The following is a 25,168-nucleotide window of genomic DNA, read 5'->3' as shown; positions in this document are numbered from 1 at the left end:
GTTAACCCTCACGTTTCTTTAATCATTATTTTATGAATAAAATAATACTGTAAAAATAATTACAATAGTACCGGTTAATTTTCATTTCATTTATCTAAAAATTCAGCAATAATAAAAGTACTACTGTACTTGTGAAATATCGAAGTTCAGTTAAAAGTCCGTACAGCGCCAACATATATACTAGTAAAACTCTCAAACTTGTAGACAAAGTTACCAACAGTTGATTCTGGCTAACAGTTTGAGCGTTTTGCTCCTACGCTAATTGGCACTGTATTGATTCTGAACGGAGATTCTTGATTTTGACACTTGTGGCGCCACTATCACATTTCAAATTTTTAAAATTGCGCAGTTAATAATTCAACGTATTTTAATTATGCATACAGAATAAATTTTTTGCAAATTATATCTCTATTCTTTCTCTCAAATTTTCTTTCATGTAATGTTCATATTACATTCGAATGTATAATAGTTATACAATTTCAAATCATGGATGACGTGATATGTTCGTGTGGGCTCAGAATTTAAATAATTGACTCCGCTAGTATTTGATTTTTCAGATTCTTTTCATTAATAAAGTTCTGTCTTGGTTACAATCTAAAGTATTAAATATTTTACTCATTTATATAAGCAAGGTCAAAAACTTAACAAACATTTTACAGTGTTTCGTTTAAAATGAGTAATAATTATATTAATAATAATAATAATAATATAATTATCAATAATAATAATAATATTAATAATAATATTACGCATATCGCCAACAAAATTTATATAATGTACAACTCGTAGATATACATATAAATTAACATCTGTTCCTCAAATAAATGATTTCTGCGTTTGGCACGATGTCATGTAATCGAAGCAAATTAAACACCATGTTACATTTTGATTGTCCGTGGCTAGTCGTGAAATACAATAAAGTATGGTTTGCTTCATACACTTGCGTTTTCTTCTTCTTTCCTTTTTTGTTTTTGGTGTTTCATTCGTCGATAGTTTCATCTATGCATTTAGTCGGCCGTTCTTCACGAGGATGTGAACATTATATTAAGTAACGATTCGCATGCATTAAAAGGTCGCGTAAAAGAAATGGTATTCCCTATTGTGTATAGTACGCTACAGTAATACTTCGTAAAAAATACTCGACGAGTGAGCTATTTTGTACAATTACTGTCTTACAATTTGTTTCTTGTACTTATATCGCTATGTGCAAACGCGTGACATTCGACTGTTTTATAAATAAATATCTTTCCCCTCGAGGATCCGGCCGACCAGAGTATTTTGCCCAATGTCAGGATTTACTGGTGTATTGCTTTTACGTTGCACTGCTAATCGATTACATCTAATTTGTAAATGATCGATTAGCTAAATTACTATTATTATAAATGGCATCCCACCCCCTAATTGATTACATTAGAATAAACTACATGGAAGAACAGATCTTCAGTCGTAGCAAACGAAAGCTAGACTAAAAATTTCAACAAATAGTGAAAACTGTGATATTACTTTCAATATATATACATATATATATGTATATATGTATTTGTGTATACATACATATATATATTTATATTTATATATATTTATTTATTTATAATATATAATATATTACTAATTTGAAGATGCCAGTTTCCTTATCTAGATTAGAATGTCAAGGTGTCAGCAAGAATGCCAATTCAATAATATCAGAAAGTGCCGGTCAACACCTTTTCCTTTTCTAAACAAAACTTATAAACCTCTAAAAACATCTGTTTCACCAAAAGTATAACAACAACAACAAGGCATGTTTAGTTTTGCAATAATATCACAGACAATTGAAAACGTAAAGTCTACAAAAACTGGTCTTGCTTGCGTGTGTGTGTATACAAATTTTGAAAAGAAAAATCGCTCAATTCGTGAGAGCACGAGCATCTAAAGAATACAAATATACAATGTATACATTAAATAGGATAAATTTTTACATTACATAAAAATGTACATTTGTCTCAAAAATTGCTTTACCGTATCATATATATATATATGATTATATATATAATATATATATACAACATGGCATTCTTCCTTGCACCCTTATCTTGAATTACTTTTTCCTTCGTAGCTGACTAGCTACAATCACATAAAAAGTTTTGGCAGCGCGCCCTGTCCATATTTGTCCTTTTAATTTATCATTTCTCTAAATTGTAGAATGTTTAGGTAAACAATATACGAGCGATGTTGTGATCCTGTACAAACAACATCCCCTTGACTCAAAATTGTACAAAGTCCGCTTCTCGACAAACGACCAACGCGCAATTCTTAACTAAATCAATTTACTACGGAGGCAAAAATTGAAGACTTCGAGCAAGTAACTAGAAGTGTATTAAATATAGGACGATAAACAATGCGATAATTAATAAGTTAAACTAAATTGCACCTTCTTCGAAAGCTACACCTACACGACGTGTTTCTCATGTCTCGAATATATCTGAGCCAGCAGTTTTAACATGTATCTCACAGGTAACAATTCATTATTATTCTCAATTGTGACGCTTAATTATCATTATCGACCTAACCAGTGATACCTCGTTCACAATTTCTTTCTCTTTTACGTTCACGTATGATGTCGTAAGACTAGAAACGTCTCCGATTTAAAATTTTAAAATCATTTTAAATTGGTAACCAAATTCGAGAAGATTATACATTGTTTTGTATCTCGTTTTTTTTGTATTTTTTTTCCTATGAAAATTGCCGAACCGTATGACATTGTGTAATCATAAAACACATGAAATTGTTCAGGCTGCGCTACCATGCTGTGCTTGTAGTGTCACGCAAGTTACGCTATGATTACAATTAGTAAATGGTTTAAGCTAATAAACTGTGTTTTAGCGAATTATTAGGAAGAGCTTTTATCACGCGGGCAGTGCCCTGTAAAAATATATACGTTCTCTCTATATAGAACTAGATGTTTAATGTATGCCAGACCAGTTCTCTCCCATCGATATCCACCCTTTGTATACGCGTCTCAATTACTTATCAGGTATTTCACGATGCTCTTAATATTACGGATATATCTGTTTTTTGTTATTTTTTTTTTTTATAAAAATAGTTTTACCTCTTCTGTTTCCTACGCTCTTATGCTCCGATCAATATAGTATCGATTCGACATGATATATTGATTCTTTAACAAAATTTTGAAACTGGTCCGCGCATACATCGTAGGATCTACATATATATACAGCATTGTTTAAAATCATCTCAAAAGCCACGAAGAGAGTAGAAAAAGGCATGAAATGATAATATTTTCGTCATTTCAAATCCATGTTTGTCTTTAGTGCACCTCGACTGTGATTCTTTTCTATCTTTCTCTTTCTCTCTCTCTCTCTCTCCCTCTTTTTCTGTGTATGTGTGTGTGTTTGTGTGTATGTGTCTCTCTCTTTCTCTCTCTTTTTCTTTAATTTTTGTTATTGATAATTTTCGCGGTACGCATTTTTGCAAACATATAGCTGCGTACATGACCAGATGCATTTCGGTGTATGTGTGAATGAAGGAGCACACGACATGTGCCTGGGTGTTGTGTAAGCGTACGCGCGCGCACGCGCGTGTGTGTATGTATGTATATATATATAAATTTACATATATATATAATCTTTTTTTAAATATATTATCAATTTCTCTATCGAATAGATATCAATTATATCTCTATACATATCTACAAAAACCTAATATATAGAACTCTATTATCATTAATTAAACTCTCTATGAATTAATATGTATAATCGTCACAACAGGTCTAAAAAGTTTCATCGTTATTTAGTTTAGTATGCGATAGTGTTTCCTTCATTGACACTCCGTGAACCTCTTAGTTGTGTTCATGTTTTTTAGTTAACATGCTGTGAAAGAAACGAGCTCCCTCCTCAACACTACCTCAACACTATTATTGCTTGTTGCTTAGTACTACTGAATTTATTTTGGCATATAGCGAGTTCTAAACCCTGAGCGACCGCCAATTTTTTGTCATTTCTTGTTTCCCTCGCGTTAAATAGAAATGCACCTGACAGAGCTTTCCTTCCGACGCAACCGAACGCGTCCTCGCACTCTTCTCGCACTTTTTCTTCTTACACGCCTAAAAATGGCAATATACTTCGATGCAAATCATTGCTAACATTGGTTGCGTTCGAAAGACGACAGAGTTTTGCAATCATATATATATATGTATATACATATATATAGAACTATGTATATATGTTAGAAGATGTTAAGTCTGTTTCCATTTTAATTATCATTATTCGAAAAGTAGAATCGCGGAAGAATTTCTTTTCCGATTTCTTATCCGAGGATGAAAAATAACGAGTGCATGTAATGCGCTATACGTGAATTCTACACGCCAACGATAAATTTTATATAATTTGTTTTAAATACCGCTTTCCTTCGCTCCACTTTGGCCAATGTTTACGCCTTTTTTCCGGCGAGTTCGAGTAATCGTTTGGAGCCGAACGTTTCTTCGGTTTCGACGTACCCTCCGACTTTGGTGCTGGGCTAATACCTTGTACGTGAGGCGTTCTAGGGTGATTCAGCGCCGTTGTCACGCCTGCTAAATTTAAAAGCGCATCTGCACCCTCTGCTATCTTCCGTTGCTCATCGAAATCCGAATTCGTTTCTTCGCTTGGGTATCTGCTGAACAACAAAACGCAATAAACGTGTCTGGATCTCGCCTTTCGACAGCCATTGTTTCCTCACGAGTAACATTCTTTCGGCCATTTTAAATTTACCTTTCTCGTTTCACCGTAGTGATGCAACTGTATGTATGATCTTCACTAGAACTCCTAGTGATTACTGGAATCCATTTCTCCGATTCTGGTAATTTTCGCTTACGATCTATAAACGTATAATGAACATCTAAGTATACCACGCATAGTGCTTGTGCTACCTCCTAGATGCAATAGGTGTTGATACTAGTTATCAACGTACCTTTGTTATGATTTAAAATAATAGGTCCATGTTTGAAAGAAAGCATAGCAGCGGCAGCTGCGTCTACGTCGCTGTCTACTTCTGTTTCTGTATTATCGGAAATGTTGCTTGATGCCAGTCTTTTGGAGAGGTACGGGAAGAGAATAGGATCTGGAAGCCGTGTGCTTGTGTTCTTTCTCGGCGGTTTTTCTGGGGAAGACAAAGTTTGAGCAGTAGGAGGCGGGAAGGGAGCACGAGACAATGCCTGTATTAAATTTGGTCGATACTGAGCGTCTACCATCCATAACGAACCTTTGCCCAAATTCTGAAAAGGTAGTTTCTCCGTTAAAATATCGGTTTGCGAACAGGCGGGTCTCAAAACGGTAATATGGGATACGTAGTTTAACTTACCGGCGCTTTCTCCACTTTACGAAAACATTTATTCAAGCTTAGATTATGTCTTACAGAATTTTTCCATCCAGTGGGAGCGTTCCTAAAATATGGAAAATGATCCAATATCCAAGCATACACTTCCTTGACTGGTAGGGCTTTTACAGGGCTATCTTCAATAGCCATGAAAATTAAACAGGAAAATGAGTATGGGGGTTTGCTGTTTCTGTGCAAATGGGGATCGTATGGTATATGTGTAGGATGCTTGTTCCGATTTGAAACCGGCAGATTGTTGTTGCTCAAGGAAATCTTCGTTTGATTATTTTGCGAGGAATTGTAATGATTTTTTACCGATTCCTGAAATATTTGCATCGACTTTTGACCATTCTTATTTGCATGCTGAAAATTCTGACTATGACTGTGCGACGTTGAATTGTTTATCTTGCCGTTATTATCTGTTGCAAAATGAGAAAAGGAAATAAATGATGTTTTAATAATGCTACTGTGCCGATTTAATTTATTTAAACAGCTAGTAATATATACCTGGACAATAACCGTCGTCTAGGCTTGAAATGGAGTTTGTGTTTTCAGAAAAGTCCGCAGGATCATCGCATACATTATTATTCAATACATTCTCATTTTTTATGTCTTTGGGAGGATTCGCAATATCCAGCCCCTTCAATAAATTCTGCTGATGGAGCCAACTTAAGGAAGTTAAATCATCGTCTAACTGACTGTTCTTTTCTATAGACTTTTCGGTCATCGAAATGTCTTCGTGAAGTTCATCAGATGAATTTGTCTCTATAAAAGCACTTGCATTTTCTTCTTCCTTCATGGTGTATACTGTTTCTCCGAAACTGAATACCTGGGTGCTATTCAGTCCTACTCCAGTTTCTACTCCCGATGCGTCTGGTCTATCTGGTGGCATATTGTGTCTAGTATTTTTTTTGTCACTGAAAACAGTTATGAATATATTAGGCTGTAGTAAAACGTTCGCATATAATTAGCAAAGTAAGCATTTCTTGAACCGAGTTCCTTATAAATAACTGGAACTTTCAGTCAAGGATCAGGAGTCAAGGAAAGTAGGTGGAGTATGTTGAGAAGACAGGTCAATGTAGACCAATGCACCACCGTTTGTGGGGTGAGGAAATAAAAAACAAGATCATTTGTTATTGACCGAATTCTTCCACTCCTTATTCGTGAAGGAGAAACGGAATTTTAACCTCGAATCAAGGAAAAATAGATAAGCCTCGATAATTCGGCCAGCTATGAAGCAGAAATGCTGTTGCCGAGCAACAGTTACCATGTAATCTTAGCAACGTGGTTACACCTAGTTTCTCGGCCGAATCTTCGATCCTTCGCAACGTTCCACTTATTATTAAAAGCGTAAATCGTACAATTCGAATTCGGTTTGGAGTTTTGAAAAAAAAAATATATCACGAGACGCGATATCGCGAACGTAATCTAAATAATCGAAACTTTGCAAGCACTTAGGAAAAAATTGTCTTGTCATATTATTTCGACAGCGATAATCGATCCTTTTAAAAAAGGTTAAGATTAATTGTTATCGTAAAACGCAAGCGATAGAAATATTGAAAATCCTGACACCCCTTCGCGGTCGAAAAATATCGAATAAAAACGGCTCTAGCGAAATTTTTGGTTTACACTTTCCCAATGAACTTTGAAGCTCCGAACGCGTAAAGATCTGCGGTCTATTTATAGCAGGGGAACGTGTGTCAACTTCGGCGGAAATAATTCATAGGGATGCGATGGAGAACATAGAAAAGAACGGTAAATAGGTTAATCATTGTGAATATCGTTCCGTCCCCTATTTTTGGTAGCATATAGGAATACTATAATTAAGAATGGACGCGTAGCCAGAATGAAATTGAATTTCCGCGCATGCGACGCGCCTGTAGCCTCGAACCCAGAGTGCCAACATCGTCATTTGTTTATCCGCTAATAAGCGACAAAATGGCCGCGCTATTGAGAACACATTGGACTCTGAAAATAAACTTTGAGGAGATCGATGCGTTCCTTGATACTGTTCATGATAGTCCGTTCTCCTAAACGATAGTGTCATGGGTACATCGTGTGTGCTACGTTTCACGAATTCCGTACGGCCGATACTGTACTTTTAAACAGTCTTCGGGGAAAAATGGCGTCTACACGGCGCAGTCTGTTTTCCCAGCATGTTTCCATGGCCTTGTTGTTAACGCGCTGCAACATGAACGTGTTCGAAACATCTTTTTCGGAACGTTCGCGTTCTTGGCTTTGAATCGGAGACCGGTTAGCAAACCCGTTCGGAGTTCGGACAGCGACTGCACACGGATACGTGGAACGGGGTGAACAGATTTATCGTGGGCTATTCGTTTTTCATGAAACGATTTCGATGCGACGAGCACGAGATTTCAAAGAAAACAGAATGTAACGGTTCCTCGGCGAGATCGTGATTCCACGTGAACGGCCGCAGAAAAATTCGAGAACACGCGAAAACATGCCACTGCGTTACTTGTTGAATTCAAATATGGAGTTGATAATGATTACGAAACTGGAGCAAACATGAAAATGGCCACGGTTGCGTTTGCACACGATATCAATTCCCTGTTCTGAGAGTAACGCGGCTCTTTTTCAAAATCTTTCGATCGACAGTTATCGCGACAAATATTAAAGAACCGAGCAAGATTCTGGCGCACCGAAAAAAGCTTCTCTGCCAACCATATTTTTAATGTATTCTTATGTACGCGTCATCATTTCAGATGTTGGATTTTGAGAGAACGAAACCGTTCTATCGTGACTCTGCGACCGAATGATTATATCCGATTAATGTTCCGGAGAATCTCTCGGTTTACGAGAACATTTTTTGGCGATAGCCACATCGGAGCCTTTAACGAATGAAACAGCGTTTTGCGTCTTTTGAATTTTTATTGTTGCTTGAAATTACCGTCACAAGGAAGGATCTCGTCACTTGGAAACGAACACGAAAAATACTGCGAGAATTTTTTGAAAAAAACTCACGTATTCGAGTAGACAGACGGCAGTCTTCGTTGGTTTTCTAAAGACGGGCATCTCAAGCACACTCTACACAACACCCAGCTGATTGAGACGCCATATTTTGACGTCATCACGTGTTTGCCGAAACATTTATCGTATCTCGAACATCGATGTATCGTACTTGTCCCGGGAAAACATGAACGTGCCGTACTAGAACCATACAATTCGCACTTTCTTTCGAATGTTTTCACGAATCCGTGTATTAGATAGTTGGCAAATGAATAACTATACTGTTCAAGCGTCTAGAATTTTATTGCATTTTTTCTCAATCGTCGTAGTGTACAGTATTTAGATAAAAAGTAGATTTCTTTTCTCTTACGTTGCCTAGTACTGATTATAGATACTGAAAATTATAACAGAAAATCTGATTAATTTTTTTATGGGAGCTAGAAAGACATCTAAATGACACCGATAACAAAATTCGTCTTACTCCATCGAATAAGAATAATCTTCGCTTCATACATTATAATTCCATTCATACATACTGCTACAATATACTTCACCATATACTTTATACTGTGTGTGAAATATTAGAAACGTGATGATTTGCTTTCGTAAACGTGGTTTTTTCGCAGCGTAGGTAAATATTGTATATTTACATGGCACAATCATAGGAAAAACTCTTTACAATAAAGTAAATAAATATTGCATTTCAGTTCAATTTTTTCGATGGTCTGGAATTCGATAACCAATTGATACCTGCGCAAACATATAAAAGTTACATACAAAATTTACAGATCAGAAAATTAGTACTTTTAATCACTTCGTAAAACTCACAAGTCATCGTTTACGGCGCAAATGAGTTGATGAGAGATGAGAATTCTAAAGAATTTGTTTTTGTTTTATCTTCTTATATAATTTCAACTTAATCCACCTTTTTGTTTACGCAAAAGTCACAAATGCGAACCGGTTTTTCCCATCCCCTATAGGGTACAGGTTTGCTATTTTGCGAACAGTCTTGACATACTCCACGTCCACAATCTCTGCAGTGATGCAACGGAATGGAGACAGAAAATTTTTTATCGCATATACAACAACTGATCACTTCCGAATCGGGAGTCCAATATAATGGTCGGACGCTGTCCTTTATAAGCGCTGTAACAAATTACAAAAATGTTGAGCACCTAAAAATATTCCTTCTAGAATGATGCAATTATTGTTTTCTTGTAGGCTTTACATTTCGAATAGTTTATAACTGTTCCTACTGCGCTTAGGGTAGAGACAACGTGTTCTGAGACCTTTCTAGCGCTCACGTCGTCTGTCGTATTCGAAACTTCATCATTACAAGTAGTATCTTTAGCATAACAGTTATCACAGACACGGACCGGCGTGTGCCAGTTTCTATGCGGAACACTTTTTCTTTTGGACGAACAGGGTGAACAGAAACCTTCGCCGCATGCTCGACAATGATGCTTCGTATCCGTTGATCCGAACACGATTTTACAGTTATGACAACACTTGATCTCGTTGTTAGGTCTCCAGTATGATGGTGCTACTTGATCAGCAACCCATGCGGACAAAGCTTTCGTCGGTTGTAACGAAACGTTACTCACAGCTCCGCTAATGTACGACACACCATCAATTACCTTTTGCGCTGTGTTTTGTAAACTTACAGAATGATTTGCCTATAAATAAATGAAACAATGAAGAGATAAAACAACGAGTGGTTTAGTACGACAAAAATAATACGCTTGTATAGTATACCATATCCCACACATGTCTAATTTCCGTGCGCCCGGCGAATTCTTCTTTTGGGTCTTTATTGCCATACCAATACTGTCGACTTCTATAGACCTCTCCACAATAGGGGCACTCTATCACATCCCCTGCCCAAGCATAACTAACTAAACCATACCAACTATTATCAGTTTGTGTTTGGATACGTTTCGTGACTCGCACTTCGTTTCCATTACTGTGACATTTTTTACATACATATACTAGATTTTCATATTGATGTTGATATCGACACCTACGAAAACATAATCCAGTGAAACATTTACTAATTGCGATCATTCAATGCAGATTTGGGTATATTGCATATTTTTGTTTAGAGAATGTTGTCGCATTTATATGCTAAAGACAACCAACTGTAATCGTTTCAATGATTAGTTGCACAAAATATTGCCCAATTCTGATTTAATGCAATTTCGCCACAAAACGGACCTAGAGTCGCTATTGTGTGGTATTCCCTCTCGAAGATGACCCATGCTGTTAGCGCATCTACACTCACAGCTGAGACACTTAACGGGGCAAGTAAAACATTGATCAGATAATAAACATTTGGAGTAGTCGCTGATTTCCTCGGAAAGTTTGTCGTTCAAAATCTTTAACGTATTGTAAACTAAATTTGGATGCCTGCCGTATCGAACGGTTGAGTTATTCAATTCTTTTTTTATAGCGACGTACAATGGCTCATAATCAGCTGTGAAATTCGTCGTTTGCAGACCAACGTATTTCACAGAACTGAAAGCTTCTGTTTTCAGCTTCAGTTCAGCAAATCGTTTTTTAAGAATGTCTTCCGCAGTTTCTGTCCCATCTGCAATAAGAGGAAAATAATATATTTGGTATAACATTGATGCCGCGATTGAGAAGGGAACTTAATGTTGAAATTACTGTTAATCTGAGAATGTAGTAATACATACCATAAGCCAGAGGCTTGGTGTATCTAGTTTCATGTAGTACTATAATACTTGGTCCCCATGTTTTTAAGGAGTTTACAACACCTTCTCTCTGTCCTATTGGTTGCAAAGCAGTTTTAAAATAATGATTATACGCTTTAGAGACAGCACCAAGAAATGTGAAAAAGTTCCTATTCAGTCTTTCAATCGGTGTTCTGTACAGTACGATATCAGATACAGCAAAAACTTTAAGCAGTAACCTCGTTTGGTCATTTTTGTAAGTTGAAATACCTGAAAAAATATTATTTAATTATTACAGCATTCCTGTATTTGGTTTTGATGTACATCATACAGAGATAAACGTTGAAATACCTAGCAAACCTTCTGTATCTAAACAAATCACTTTAAGGGCTGGATCAAATGCAGCCCAGACACCTAACGTACAAGAATTCTGATCATTTGAGGTTTTAAACACTTCTTCCCCTCTGAAAAATGTCTGATTCAACGTATGACTCTTTCCATCACCTGTATTTCCAAAAATAGATACCACCTTTACTTTCAAATCCCTCTGGTCACAATTCAATTTTTTCACAAACTGTTCTGCATTAGAAACCATAAGATTTTCTTGTTCATCGATCAATAAGAAACTTTTCGATCGATAAGTGTGGCATGGTGTTTGCAATCCGTTCGAAGAAATTATATTGTTGTTGGAACGATGCACTTCCCTATTGCAAATGCTTATGCTGTCCAAACTCTCCATAATGGCCGGTCCAGTCGCTTCGAATCGTTCTCTTGATAATGCACTCATAATGCAGTTATGCAATGCTACTTCTGGAACATTAAGTACGCTGTCAACTATTGAAATAGATTATCAGCTAGTAATTTAAAGGGTTAGAAAGATTAATGTTATACAAATTATATGCATTTGAATAATCGCGTCAGATTGGCGCAGTTGGTGTATCGGTAAATAAACTGAAAAAAATACCGATTGTACGACGTACCAATGAAGCGGAACGATGTGTTACTGTGCAACGGCATATAACAAAAGAAAAACAGAACAAACATACATGCGTTGGGTTGCAGTTTTGTAAACATTTACTTAAGCGATTGATGGAAGCCATGATGGCGACGTTCCTTACCTTTTCAAGATTCAATGATTCATAACGCTTAAAGAGCATCACAACAAAAGCGATTTAATGTTTCGGCAGCTTCATGAACGTCAACCGAGAATAAAGAATTCGATACAATCTCGTGACTTCAAATAATAGTTATAAACAACACCTCCATTACGAGCAATTGGCAGTAGAGCTGCGGAAGCGCCGATTGCAACAGGCAACTCTTTGAAAAACAGATTGAAAGCAATTTCAAGGCTAATGTTCCGTGCTTCCTTTTGTCCTAGGAAATGGGAAATGTGTGACTCCTCACAACACATGCATACAGCGTCACCTTGTGGATTATAAGAGTAAGAACTTCAGGCAGGCAGACGCTAGCTGCTACAGACGCGTCCTCTATTCACCTTAAAGCGCACCCTTCTATCTTCTACTGCGTATATATTGGATATGTATAAATGATGTACAATGTATGCGTATAATGCGCACACGCATCTTGTTTCATAGAATTATAAATAAAATTAAGAAACCATTGATCATAACGCTGCAATCCTTCTACATTTGTATTACAAACAGTTACGAAACGCTATTGTGCATTGTGAATCATCAGTTTTCTAGAAGACAGTCGATGCAATTGTGCGTTCGGCTCAAGAAAAGGAAGGGGGCAATTACTGGTGGAAAACACATACATATACATACTTCTGATGCTTGGCATCGGTCGCACGAGTAGATTTCTTTCGCACACGAATATGTTCGTATTCAAGATATGTTATGCTACGTTTCCTATTCATTGTCCAATTATTACATGAATGAGTGATAAATATTGCAGCCCGATATTTGCAACGCTTAAAATAGAACCGAATCGTCAGGGTATTATTAACTGAAGTGATTAATCACAATTTGCATTAACAATACCTACGATCTTAAAAGACCGTAATATGACTTAGGATGATATTCGTATTCTCTCTCTCTCTCTCTCTCTCTCTCTCTCTCTCTCTCTCTCCCTTCCTCCCGCTATCTCTCTCTTTCTACATACATATTTATTTTATATGTATATTTGCTATACTCTTTCAAAAAGTGTAACTCTTCTCTATCAGACAATTTAATATTCCTTAGCCAATCCTTAGTTTAATTCAGAAACAACACACAACTTTCTTTTATAAGAAATCGATATAATAGATCGTTGTAGTGGTACGTATGTACACCATTACCGAAGCGAGAGACTATGAAATATTTACAGCAGTGTATACCAACAATGTCATACTCTACGAAAGGTTGATTTAATGTAAACATATAATTAGAATTCACGGTAAGTTATTGCTGCGTCATTTGACGAATTCATTACGAAGATTCTTGGTTTTTGGTCGTTTGTAGCGTGACTTGTTAGTCACGACGCTGCGTGCGTTTTGAACTAGCCGTACGATACACGACCACTAATACGAACGAGAATTCGCTAAAGTCGATTGCAACACCGCTCGACTATCGAATGTGAACTGTTCAAAATATCGATATACTGATTGACGAGGAAGTGCTGATAATACATCGCTGGCGGACCGCTAGATTATTGAGGTTGATTTTCCATTTCGTCGTACGTGACATCGTTCTGCGTGGCCACGCGCGATTCTACTCCCGGGACACTTTTGTTGGAATGAATGTCAGTAAAATCTGAGATCGACTGGTACGGCACACGTGCCATAATGTTACCGAAAGACTCGGTCGAGGAGAGTTTTAGGATTCATTTTTCTCCTTTGCACGATAGCCAGTGACCCGCCCCGTCGAAATTTTCTTTGACCGCAGCAAATCATCGAACAATGGAGAACTACACAGAGGAGAACACCATCAACATGAACGGAAGTGGTACGTTCGATGCGGTAGCACATTCACGAAATTATTCTCGGTGTCAGTTCAATATGACGGATTCACATTTTGCACATTTTTTTACAAAAGAACAATCTCTTGCGATCTGCTGCAAACAAATCGAATTAGAGATTAACTTGAACTCAAATTATTTATCATACCTTTGGTATGCTACTTTAACTATATGCACTCTCTTTTTTTTTTACAATTGTCCATTCAGAACAAATGACCATTACTTTCTTAATAATCTGCGCAGAGATAAAATAATATATCACCACTGTTTCTGACTGAATTTACTAATGAAATATTTGTAACGATTCAGAGGAGCTACAGGAGAAGATAAATAGACTAGAATCTGAAAACGTGAAGATGCGAGAAGAATTCAATGTTCAGAGGGCAAAGTTGAAGGAACTGTTTCTTCAAACAGAAGGTGAAATCATTTTCTGTATGTAGATGTATGTAACTTCGTGAGAGTTGTGTTAATTAGAGTGTACATTCGCAGACGAACTACAGAGAAGATTAAACGATAATACCACTTTGCAAGAACAGAATGCGAAGCTGAAAAATGAGTTGTACGAGATGCAGAATCTACTGGTTAGAACTAATTTAAAAATGATACGTGATACGGTGGAGGAATCTTCAAGCTCGCGGATACAATTGGATGCAGAAGTATCAAAATTAAAAGTGACTCTGACCAAGTTGCAGGAAGAGAACAAATGGTTAAAGTCACAATTACCTAGGGAGCCGCCTGTGGATGGACCGCAGATATCGTTGTCAACAGTAACAAAAACAATAGCCCGGAAAGTAGTTTCACAGTTAGGCGCCGATGCTTTATCTTTAGGTTCTGACAATCTCGAGGAAAGCATGAGGAAGGTAAAAAGATATGTACGTAAACATTAGGATATATGATTTTTGAACTTTTCTGCAATGAGCTTGTAAAGCTGCACCACATTTCAGAAACTGTTCATAAATCATCTCAATGATCACGATGAAGTGTTTATTTTATTACTTGTTTTTTTTCCTATCGATTTTACATAGGTGTGCAAATATTAGAAAGTATTGCTTTATAGGCACAGGAAGATGCAGAAGTTCTGCGTTCACTGGTAGTGCCACTCGAAGAAGAAATTAAAGCCTTGAAAGAGAAATTAAGAGCCACAGACGACGAGTTACAGAAATGCAAAGAGTCGGTAAAGAGACAACAGGAGCCGGGTTCGTTCGAGCCCGCGTGCGACATGTGCGCTAATTACGAAGCGCAATTAGTCAAAATGCAAGCCACTGCTAAAGATTTAGAGAAACAACTTTTGGACTCCGAGCGTATGTTGCAAATGCAGAAAGAGGATCTGGCCAAGGAGGTGGAGTTTCGTAAAGAAATGGAAGAGAAATGGAATGAAAAAAAGGAGGAACATAAAATCAAAGTAGCCGAACTCACGGATACCTCGCAAACAGTACAACAGACTTTGGTCGAATTGAAAAAAGCTTTCGAACAAGTTCAGAGGAATGCCAAAGAAGAACTGGTGAAATTGACGCGGGGTCGAGAGGAAGTACAGAGGCACCTTATCGCGTAAGACAACTTCCTATAATCATACAGTTTTTATATTATTGTCGTATCTTAATTTAAAACGCACATATAAAGTAACTTTCTTTGCCAAAGCATTCCTGACAAAATTTTATTGAAAATCTAGTTGAATCTTTGCAGACTGCAAAAAGAAAATGAGAATCTTGTTGGTAAGCATAGTAAACATTCCCAACAACTACAGAGTGAGAGTATCAACATGCCGAATAATGTCGAGGAGCTGCATGTCAGTCTTTTAAAGATGCGCGAAGATCTGATCACTGCTAAAGTGGCACAAGAAGTTGCGCAAGAAAAGGAAGAAACGTTAAGATATGAAGTAACTTTGTTACATGAACAAATGGAACAAGAAAGTAGAGTGAAAGAACAAGAAGTATTGGTATTAAAGAATGAAATTAGCGGATTAAGGTAATGTAGCTTATCTTATGAGCGTTTGATGCGAATAAGTTTTTGTTGACCTTGCTAACTGTACTTACTCTGCAGAACACAATTAGATAAGTATATCAGAGATCATCGATCGCTTGCCGAAAGGGAAGAGAAACTGGAGCGTTTAGAAAAACAATTGGAAGCTGTCTTGAAAGAGAATAAAGAGGCTGAATTAAAAATTGCCGAATTACGGCAAAGAGTTACCAGTCTTCAGCAAGAACTAGATACTAGTGAAGCGGTACAAAAAGACTTCGTTAGACTGTCGCAATCATTGCAGGTATAAAATATGGAATATAATTATAAGGAATTAGACTATGTACATTCATTAGAATAAGTGCTCTATTAATATAAAATCCACTTTTTGCGATAGGTACAATTAGAAAGGATCAGACAAGCTGGTAGCGAAGTAAGATGGCAACATGAAGAAGACGTGGAAGAATGCCCTACTTGTCATAATGCTTTCACAGTTACAAAGAAAAAGGTATTGCTGATTTTAATTGACACGTTTCAGCGAAGACTAAAGAAGTATATTTTCATAGGTGCATTGCCGCCATTGTGGCCATATATTTTGTTTGTCTTGTCTTTCACATGTTGTGAAAAGTGGACCCAAACAAAGACCATCCAGAGTCTGTGATGTTTGCCATACGTTATTGGTGCAGGACACAGCACCGTACTTTAGCCAAGAACCCCCACATACACCTGATTAAATATTCTGACACGAAATCAGTCCAGCAAGATGTGCAATATGAATTCGGTAATTCAGTGTGTTGACGAGTTACGGGATTGGATTACTGTAAAGTTATCGAAAATTCGAGACTTCTTTCTTAATAGTTCATGTTTATAATATGCTAACATAAAATGCAAAACCGTAACTTCATCAGTAATCACGTAGTCCCTTAACTGTACCTCTAGTTGGACATGTAAGTTGATGTAACATACCTCTACGATCAGTTTCAGGAAGACTTAGAGATGCTCTTAGTATGAGAGGATGCTAGATAAGATTCCTATTACCTGACAACTGGAGTGATAAGATAAATATCGTGTAAATACGAATTATGTACTACTTAATGTTTATTGTAATTTAAAAGATTAAAGCTTTTGAATGTATGTGTTATCCAAAAATTAATGAATATATATCTATTGTCTTGTTATCTACATTGCTAAAAGTAAGTCTCGTATGGAAAGAATATATTGGACATTTCACTAATTATTAATTTAACTCATATTTTGCTTAATTCTGTTGTTTTCATCACTCTTGTATAAAAACAGTTGCAGGTTTTTATTTCTTCTTATTATAGTATCAATACCGAGACACTAGAAGAAAGTAAGGCATTCAATAATATACTGCCTTTTAATGTACATTACCGTATATACATACCATCTTAACGTAGATACCATGAAAATCGATAGTTTGTTGCGAATTATACTTGGTATACTGTTCTATTGGACACTGAACGTTCTGTAAACGATATTTATTTATTATTAATATATATATAAATTTAACATTACATTCTCTCCGTTAGCATAAAGTTCTCACATTTTGCTACAACTTTTGTATTATACATTAATTACAGGTGCGTGCGCGTGTATATTTTGAATGTATCTGTTGTAAATGTTGTTCGTAAACTATTATTTTGTAAACGAAGGAGAAGAGAAACTGTAACAAAACTATGAGGTACAGTTTATAAGTGTGAAGAGTCTCTCATGTAGTTTCCAATAAGTCTAACAACCGCGAGCATCGCGTCGATAATATAAGAATTTGTCGCGATGTGAACAATAAAATAAAATACACGATTCGCGAAATGTTGGCCGCAAAAGTTAATAAATAACAACGGTTGGTACTGTATTTACAGATATATTACATGGTAAAAAATGTGTCGATCACTTCTTCGATCGGGTGTGGAAGTCTTTCGTAATCAAACGGTAGGTTTTCAGATTCAGTGCGTTGCAATCTCAATATTTTCCATTCGTCTAATAAGGTTTCATACTGCAAGACTTTCTCATGTTCGAGCCTTTTTATGTAAATATGTAAAAGTGTTCGATAATCGTATTCCAATCCACTATAGCTTTTGCCGAACGTATTTATATCTAATAACATGAACGTATTAAAGTATGCACGGTCATTAACGTTTAAAATTATTATCTTCCACTTACTGATTACAATACTGCGATGACAAAGTTTCTCGGCCTCATCATACCGAATCATATCATGAGTGTACAAGGACGCTAAATGTCCTAGACTCAAGCCAACTTCGTAGTCATTCGGTCCTAATAATTGTTCTTTAATGCGTACAGCTTTGTTGAGCATTGTTTCCGCATCCTGATACCCGATATGCTATTCCTATAGTTACTACATAAAATATTTAATTGATATGTTTACCATACCACACATACCTCTAATCTTCCCATAGTTTGATAAAAACGCCCCAAATTTCCGTAAATATTTGCGATCAATACATTTTTCTCTCCTAACGTTTTCCTTATCAGATGCAAAGCATATAGATAAAATTCTTCAGCCATACGTAATGACTTATCGATCATGTCTGATATGTACTGCTGTCTGATCTGTATTGCTATTTCTTCGAGTATTAATGCATATACTTTCTTTGCATTCGCCAATAACAAATTATTGCTAAGACAGCGTTCTATAGTCACTGTCCCCCGGTTTGCATATTCTCTATGTGTACAATATAGACTAATACAGTCACGAATAGCCTTGATAATTTCCTTGTAAAATTGCTTACCTCGCCTCTGTAAAATTCCCAAAATTATATTCGTACACGTACATCGCATACGCAAGATCTACCGAGGCCAGCGCGACATGTAAATTGCATTTCGGGAATACTGACATCCTCGCAGCTACAACTTTCTAGAGAATAATATTTGAATATAAAAGATTAATGAAACACGTTCTCACAATGAAGATTCGTAAGCAATATGCGGACCTTGTAAACATAAACGCTATCAATTAAATTATCAATGTTTAATAAGTATAATCCGTAATCTAGAAGGACGTTGGTGTTTACTAGATAATGCGACTCAAATTTTTGCCTGCCGAGATAAACGGCTTGTTCGATAAGCAAACCGGCTTTCGGAAATTCTCGTTTCAGCAGACACGATTTCGCAGCTTGTCTCAGAACGTCCACAGTAATGCGAGCTGGCAGCGTAGGTTTCAGTTGTCCCAAAGCTTTTATACTCCATCTGAACAAGAATAGAAATGCAATTAGGAAAATTCACAAATGACCAAAGATATACATTCAACGAATACCTATAAGCCTCGTCGTACATATCCTTCATATAATATAACACGCTAAATTCTGTGTACAAAGCAGCAAAATTGCACTCGAATTCTGCCTGTTTTAAACGCTTCACTAAATCCATAGCTTGTATCAATGTTCTTGTTGCATTTTCGAATAAGCAATATGCAGCTTGGACATGTAGCAGTCTTTACAATCAGATAATTATTACAGATTAATATGTTTCTGCGTAAATAAGGTATAAGTTAAATTAGAATCCTAATGTCTTGTTTACCTATAGCAACATTTTAATGTTCTACACCAATTTTCAGGTGTAAAATTATTAAGCAGACATAATTCCTGACATTTTAGCAAAACCTCCTCACTTTCATGAATATCGCCAGCATCGCCCAGGAATCCACCAAATCTGAGACCTAATTTTATCAGCCCATCTTGAGCATCTGGATTGTTGTTGGCATCATTGCACCATGAAATATAGCTTGATACTAATTCTTTTCTCAAAGGATACCCTAAAAGCTTGAAGAATAATATAGATTGGAGTCTAAGCCAGGTAATGGTCTTTTTTTTCCCATAACATTGCCTCACCTCAAAACATATTAACAAATCTATCTCTCCATTAGTTATTGCTAACATCTTAGAAAACGTAGCCAAATTACTCCATTCCAGTGTTATGAATTCATTAAATGGAAAATTATCTACTTTGGACATCTGTAAAATCAAGAGCAATGCATTTATTATGTTATTAATGTCAAGAAAAGTAAACTAATGTGTTTATACATTTTTGTACAATTCAAACACAATCTATGCGATAAAAGAGCTGTGGACGAGACGTTTCAAATTTTACCGCATAATAAACGTCGAACAGCAATATATCCGGTAAATCGGCCAGACATTGTCGTGAAAAATTGTGTGTCTGTAGCAAGTCTACTATCCTGGCCACACTCAGTTCATAAAGACTTTTCGGTAAATTCATAAGTAGTTGTATTTTTTCGGCCATTTTTCAGAGGCTTTTGACTCTATGCATATGTTAATTCTAGAACGTGGGTTGTATCAAACTACATTTACTATTTACATCCGCCTTTTGCATTTCATTGTACATACTGCGGTAAATAGTGCATTAACTAACCGTCATTCGTGGGAAGAGGACGCTAAAATCAGTCGTGAATATTCAGTGGATACGACAGTCGGAGACATTACCATCGGACGGTAAGTCTATATTCGCGATTCGTCAAACAGAAAGATTGACAGCTTGTTGCACGATTGTGTGAGTCAGCTGTCAGGAATCTTGACTCAGGAAGACATGAACGACGCAATCGGGTGAGCAATATATGTTTACGAGTGTTTTATTCAAGAATTATTTGTCTTTGTCGTGTTTATCGCAAAAATCAAGTCTGGATGAATGGTGAGATCAATTTTGCGAAGGAACAACAGAAATGCGACAGCGTGGTAAATGGTAGAGCGTTTGGTTACATAGTTATTGCAACCTTGGCAGAATAGTTAGGTTAGAAAGGATTTATTAAGAAATTTTATGCTTTTCGAATAAGTTGACTCAAGAGTACAATAATTGTTTCTTTGATTCGACAGATACAAAAAGAAAAAAAATGCGAGCTGCCTGGGCAACGATCCTGTATGCTATAGCTTTGGCGGTCGCATCAGTGAAATGCAGCGATATAACTGCAGCAGTTTTCGGAGACGTACTGGATGGCATGCCAGCCGCGTTTGGAGATTTCAATTCAGATGAATTGACGGATGTGTTTATGTTGCGAAAGAACGCAACCATGGTAGAGATATTTCTAGCCGCTGAACAAGAACCGCTGCTAAAACCCAGTTCAGATTTGAGTTGCACGTTCACCCGCAGGGTGGTCAGCGTAGTACCTGGAGATTTCGATGGTGATGTCTTCATGGACGTGTTGGTGATTACGTTCGACAAAAGTACGAAATTGTCGTTCGTTTACGTGCTTTGGGGTGGTAATGGAAAACTTAATTGTACCGATGAAAAGGAACCACTGGTGAAGATGATAGGACAGCCATTGGCAATGGACTACAACGGAGACATGATCATAGACCTATTCGGAATAAACGAAAAACGAGAAAGAACGTTCTGGATATTTGATCAAAGCAGGAAGCATCCTAAAATGGAGCCAATGCGTTCATTGAACAGTGAACCGTTTTCACCGATCGACGAGCCTCATTCGAACGCCTACTTGGACCTAAACAGGGACTTTTTGGCGGATCTAGTGGTGACCTCGAAGAAATCATTTGAAATTTGGTTGGGCGTTGCAGGGGGAGGTTTTATCTTCGAAAACACCATACCATTCCCATACAATATTTCGCTGGAGGATGAGAAAGTCTCTAGCGTGATTGGTCAGACTCTCTATCTGGACACAGAGCTAACTGGCAAGATGGGTCTGCTACTACCGCTGTGTTTTGACAAAGCATGTACCAATAGTACGATCATGATGTACTCGGATCAGTGGCACGATCTGCGGGTAAACTTTAGGGACATTAACAACGTGCTCTGGGGATTCGTGGCGCCCGACGGACAGCGATACACGGATACAATCACTTTGCGTGGTGGAGACTTTAACATGGACGGTTACCCGGACTTGTTGGCCACCCTCCGGTCAACTAGTAGCAAGCAGAAACAGTCGTTCCTCCTAGAAAACGTTGCGTGCGACTCGTGCGTCGGTTTCACTCGAACGTTTCAAGTAAAATGGCAGGCTTTGAATCCGTTTTACAACGAAACAACAATGGCGGTATTCTATGACTTCTATCAGGATGGTATTCTCGATGTGATCCTAGTGGAGCTGAATAAAAGCACTGGCACCTACCGCACTGCTGCGTTCAAGAACAGCTTGGATTATGATGCGAATTTCGTGAAAGTGATGGTATTAACCGGTCGCAATAACAGCATGTACCCAATCTCTCCGGGATCTCTCGGCAAGAAGAAGAGGACGTATGGCACGAATCTACCCGGACCCTCGATAGAGTATCGAACCACCACTCAAGATGGTAGTCTTCGAAATGCGTTTGCTGCCCAGCTGCCACAAAGCGCGCACTTTTCCCTCAACTTACCATACACGACCTTCGGTCTGGGCAGGACACCAAACTTTGTCGACGGTCTCAAAATAGGGGTAAGTAATAGAGATAATATTAAAGGTGGAAATTGAGCACCAATGTCTTGTCTGATAGAAATCCATCTTGACTTCATTTAATTTCTTTACTCTCCTTTCTTCTGTTGACTTCTGTTATCTGTTGCGATATACCACTTACATGATCTGTATTTTCCTGATTGAAACAGATGGGCGGCATGTCTAGGGAATGGCCGCAAATCATTCCAAACTCGCAGATGGTCGTCATACCGAATCCGATAGAAGAACCTTCGAAATGGAAGGCGCAGTTGTTTGTAACCCCAAGCAAACTGATTCTATTGAGCGCTGCTGCGTTGACCGGGACTTGCGGCTTGATTTCGTTCATAATCATGGCCTTGTATTGGAAGGAGCGAAGGGAGGATAAGATCGAGAAGTTACAAGAGGCGCACAGATTTCCCTTTGATGCTATGTAAATGTGTAAATGCGAGGGTAGAACTTGTGAATAATTTGTTGCTCGCTCTCTCACCCTCAACGAATGTGTATATTTATTTCATTTCTCGACGTGTAAGTGTATCATAAACGGCAAATAAGTTGGGTGATCGATCGATTGTTAAATTGAAGTCGCTTGTAGCACGGATACGGAAAACGTGTATCGATAAACATGTACTTGAACGCGTGGGGAAACAAGAAGAAATAGGAAAATATACAGGAACGATACACGCGTGAATTTATAAAGTATTTTCTGTACATGCTTCCGCTTCCCTTTTCTCTTCCCCCCTTTTCCATCTTCATTTGGCTCCTTAGAACATGATCGGCACCGATCAAATTGACAAGTTCATTCGTTACTCTTTGGGCTTTCTTAGAAAAACAGGACTCGTCGGTATGTTTCATCTCGCTTCGCGGTCGACGCGACACATCGGATACGAAATATTACGCGTATAATAATATCAATATGTATATATATATATATATATTAACAAATGATCTTTACCAGATTGGTTTTGGTCGCTGCGCTACTCGCGGTACATGCGCCCCCACCATCGTCAGGGGCTAGATTAACTGGAATGCGCTACTGGCAACGATCGTTTTTCACGGCTGGGTTCAAATCATTAAAATAAGGATGAGTCATCGCTTCTTCCGCCGACAATCGTAATGCCGGATTGCACACTAACAGTCTCTGGAATAAATCAGGGAAACATTGAGCGACGCGTTTCGATTTGTTGGACGCAGTTTGAAAGAAAAACGTAGGATCTCTGGATCACTACTGCACTCTCCTTGACAATGTAGGTTCGTTATTACCTGCAACAAGTCTCTGCCTCTGGCGTTCAGTTTTGGCGTAACATGAGCCAATCCTTGGCCAGGGTGATACGGAGGGAACAGCTTGTAGCCGTTATAGTCGGGGAGCGTAGTGGAGTCCGGCCAAGTCTCTTCGGTCGGTGTTCCGAGCATCTTGAATATCAGTTTAAGTTGATCCTCCACATCCGACCCAGGGAACAACGGACTCCCAGCGTTCGCCAGTTCTATGAGCAGTTAAAGAACCGGGAGAAAACCGAGAACTTTCTGAGAAAACCGTGCGTAACTACTCACCAGCGAATATACATCCTGCGCTCCACATGTCTATGGACGTTGTATATAACTTGGCGCCGAAGAGAACGTCTGGCGGACGATACCATAATGTGACTACTTCTGCAGAGTAACATTTCACTGGTATTCCAAACGCTCTCGCAAGTCCAAAGTCTGCTAGTTTCAACTCCCCATTCTAGAAATTGATTAGCAACCGTTTTCTAAAACTAGAGACAATTCCCTGTTCGATGGACAACAAGGCCATCTTACCTTGTTGATGAGCAAATTTTGTGGCTTCAGATCCCTGTGCAGTACGTTCCGGCTGTGACAAAATGCTAATCCACGCAGCAACTGATATCTGAAACGATTAATCAATACATAACAGGTGGCACACGTTGTTTACAGAGATTCTTTCGAATTTCTTACAGAAAGGATTTGACAACATCCAAGTCTATCTCTCCATTCAGACTATCAAAATACTTTTTCAGATCCTGATCGCAGTGTTCGAAGACTAGAGTCAGTTTCTTGTCGCTGTGCAACACGTCGTACAACCTAACTATATTTTTGTGTTTTAGTTCCTTCAACAAACAAATCTCTCTGAGCGCGGACGACGGTACACCCTGTTCGAAAGAGAAGAAGGGCAATGAGCGTGTAACAATACGCGTGGTCGGCCAATTGTCACTAAGTAGTTAAAGGAACGTACTTCGTCGTCATCGTCCAAACGTACTCTTTTCAGGGCGACGATTTCGTGAGTCTCTCGATTCTTGGCTTTGAAAACGGTTCCATAAGTGCCTGGAAAAACGTAGAGAACGTTAATGCGATCCGAAAACAGTGCGCGTCTTTCGTTGGAACTGTCAAGAGAATGCACTTTGTCAAGCGACACCGGCGTCGTTTCCAGTCCACATAATCGTACGCGCGCATCACACTGGCTTCGAAACCGAACAAATTATTGGAATAATATTCAAAACACACCTACCTTCTCCTATTTTCTCGAGTTTCTCATATTTTTGCATATTTTTGGCGATCCTATGGGCGGAATAGTCGCAGAGTGGTTAGCGCTGCACTCGGGAACGATCGTGCGCGAAAACACCGGTGCAGATGGCAGCACGCGTCCGTACGTCTTTGCCGTCGAGGCATCTGGTATATTTTACGTTTACGTGTAATATCGTCGACGAACTATTTACAATATGTATGCCTTATGTCATTCTCACGTGGCGATGACAGTTACTTGACAGTTATTCGAAACGCAGAAAATTGACCGGTAACGATAGAAGCAGGAATACGAACAACGAACCATACGAAAGGTTAA

At 38.0% G+C, this 25,168-nt stretch overlaps 6 protein-coding genes across 22 annotated transcripts; 2 read left to right on the top strand and 4 right to left on the bottom strand.

Annotated features, from left to right (window-relative positions):
- Window positions 1-544: 544 nt before the first annotated feature.
- On the bottom strand, window positions 545-8,498 carry LOC117229973 (uncharacterized). Of its 4 annotated transcripts, none has more exons than XM_033486956.2 (6): window positions 8,332-8,498; window positions 5,857-6,266; window positions 5,335-5,768; window positions 4,945-5,248; window positions 4,746-4,851; window positions 545-4,647 (listed from the first exon to the last, which is right to left on the bottom strand). In XM_033486956.2, exons 1-6 carry the CDS (start codon window positions 8,436-8,438, stop codon window positions 4,374-4,376), a joined length of 1,635 nt encoding a protein of 544 aa, XP_033342847.1. In that variant the 5' UTR covers window positions 8,439-8,498; the 3' UTR covers window positions 545-4,373. The 4 variants fall into 4 exon arrangements, with proteins under 4 accessions (XP_033342847.1, XP_033342846.1, XP_033342848.1 ...); XM_033486955.2 differs by having other exon boundaries at window positions 545-4,650; window positions 8,332-8,487; XM_033486957.2 differs by lacking the exon at window positions 8,332-8,498 and adding an exon at window positions 8,258-8,275 and having other exon boundaries at window positions 545-4,650.
- Window positions 8,499-8,600: 102 nt separating this feature from the next.
- Window positions 8,601-12,490, bottom strand: LOC117229968 (zinc finger FYVE domain-containing protein 1). Of its 2 annotated transcripts, none has more exons than XM_033486940.2 (8): window positions 12,125-12,490; window positions 11,358-11,816; window positions 11,010-11,276; window positions 10,531-10,903; window positions 10,072-10,336; window positions 9,545-9,992; window positions 9,145-9,462; window positions 8,601-9,066 (listed from the first exon to the last, which is right to left on the bottom strand). In XM_033486940.2, exons 2-7 carry the CDS (start codon window positions 11,791-11,793, stop codon window positions 9,233-9,235), a joined length of 2,019 nt encoding a protein of 672 aa, XP_033342831.2. In that variant the 5' UTR covers window positions 11,794-11,816; window positions 12,125-12,490; the 3' UTR covers window positions 8,601-9,066; window positions 9,145-9,232. The 2 variants fall into 2 exon arrangements, with proteins under 2 accessions (XP_033342831.2, XP_076375102.1); XM_076518987.1 differs by lacking the exon at window positions 12,125-12,490 and adding an exon at window positions 11,987-12,085.
- An 869-nt stretch (window positions 12,491-13,359) lies between these two features.
- Rbpn-5 (Rab GTPase-binding effector protein rabaptin-5) lies at window positions 13,360-17,054 on the top strand. 4 transcript variants are annotated; one of them, XM_076518993.1, is made up of 10 exons: window positions 13,360-13,748; window positions 13,854-13,951; window positions 14,274-14,381; window positions 14,454-14,836; window positions 15,022-15,512; window positions 15,648-15,929; window positions 16,005-16,224; window positions 16,318-16,428; window positions 16,487-16,701; window positions 16,899-17,054. In XM_076518993.1, exons 2-9 carry the CDS (start codon window positions 13,906-13,908, stop codon window positions 16,652-16,654), a joined length of 1,809 nt encoding a protein of 602 aa, XP_076375108.1. In that variant the 5' UTR covers window positions 13,360-13,748; window positions 13,854-13,905; the 3' UTR covers window positions 16,655-16,701; window positions 16,899-17,054. The 4 variants fall into 4 exon arrangements, with proteins under 4 accessions (XP_076375108.1, XP_033342840.1, XP_033342838.1 ...); XM_033486949.2 differs by having other exon boundaries at window positions 13,360-13,951; window positions 14,454-14,545; window positions 14,657-14,836; XM_033486947.2 differs by having other exon boundaries at window positions 13,362-13,951.
- Pat1 (Protein interacting with APP tail-1) lies at window positions 17,001-20,417 on the bottom strand. 7 transcript variants are annotated; one of them, XM_076518990.1, is made up of 11 exons: window positions 20,049-20,417; window positions 19,790-19,912; window positions 19,479-19,720; window positions 19,216-19,392; window positions 18,893-19,148; window positions 18,692-18,816; window positions 18,342-18,642; window positions 18,102-18,267; window positions 17,810-18,035; window positions 17,326-17,406; window positions 17,001-17,261 (listed from the first exon to the last, which is right to left on the bottom strand). In XM_076518990.1, exons 1-10 carry the CDS (start codon window positions 20,199-20,201, stop codon window positions 17,388-17,390), a joined length of 1,788 nt encoding a protein of 595 aa, XP_076375105.1. In that variant the 5' UTR covers window positions 20,202-20,417; the 3' UTR covers window positions 17,001-17,261; window positions 17,326-17,387. The 7 variants fall into 7 exon arrangements, with proteins under 7 accessions (XP_076375105.1, XP_033342835.2, XP_076375103.1 ...); XM_033486944.2 differs by having other exon boundaries at window positions 18,342-18,624; window positions 20,049-20,415; XM_076518988.1 differs by having other exon boundaries at window positions 17,810-18,267.
- LOC117229972 (T-cell immunomodulatory protein) lies at window positions 20,405-23,023 on the top strand. Of its 2 annotated transcripts, none has more exons than XM_033486951.2 (3): window positions 20,405-20,521; window positions 20,789-22,338; window positions 22,506-23,023. In XM_033486951.2, exons 2-3 carry the CDS (start codon window positions 20,806-20,808, stop codon window positions 22,767-22,769), a joined length of 1,797 nt encoding a protein of 598 aa, XP_033342842.2. In that variant the 5' UTR covers window positions 20,405-20,521; window positions 20,789-20,805; the 3' UTR covers window positions 22,770-23,023. The 2 variants fall into 2 exon arrangements, with proteins under 2 accessions (XP_033342842.2, XP_033342841.2); XM_033486950.2 differs by having other exon boundaries at window positions 20,505-20,705.
- Cdk5 (cyclin-dependent kinase 5) lies at window positions 22,819-25,015 on the bottom strand. Of its 3 annotated transcripts, none has more exons than XR_004492677.2 (8): window positions 24,836-25,015; window positions 24,563-24,651; window positions 24,286-24,479; window positions 24,130-24,217; window positions 23,884-24,055; window positions 23,596-23,816; window positions 23,288-23,473; window positions 22,819-23,191 (listed from the first exon to the last, which is right to left on the bottom strand). XR_004492677.2 is itself a non-coding variant. In XM_033486962.2 (7 exons), the coding sequence occupies exons 1-7, from the start codon at window positions 24,870-24,872 to the stop codon at window positions 23,366-23,368; spliced, it is 909 nt and encodes a 302-aa protein (XP_033342853.2). In that variant the 5' UTR covers window positions 24,873-25,015; the 3' UTR covers window positions 22,819-23,365. The 3 variants fall into 3 exon arrangements, 1 of the variants encoding a protein (XP_033342853.2); XR_004492678.2 differs by having other exon boundaries at window positions 22,819-23,154; XM_033486962.2 differs by having other exon boundaries at window positions 22,819-23,473.
- Window positions 25,016-25,168: the final 153 nt, after the last annotated feature.

The sequence above is a fragment of the Megalopta genalis genome, chromosome 2 (genome assembly GCF_051020955.1).
Source record: "Megalopta genalis isolate 19385.01 chromosome 2, iyMegGena1_principal, whole genome shotgun sequence".
NCBI classification, from domain to species: Eukaryota; Metazoa; Arthropoda; class Insecta; order Hymenoptera; family Halictidae; genus Megalopta; species Megalopta genalis.
Note: the sequence above shows the minus strand (reverse complement) of the source record. Positions and strands in the feature narration are given on the sequence as shown.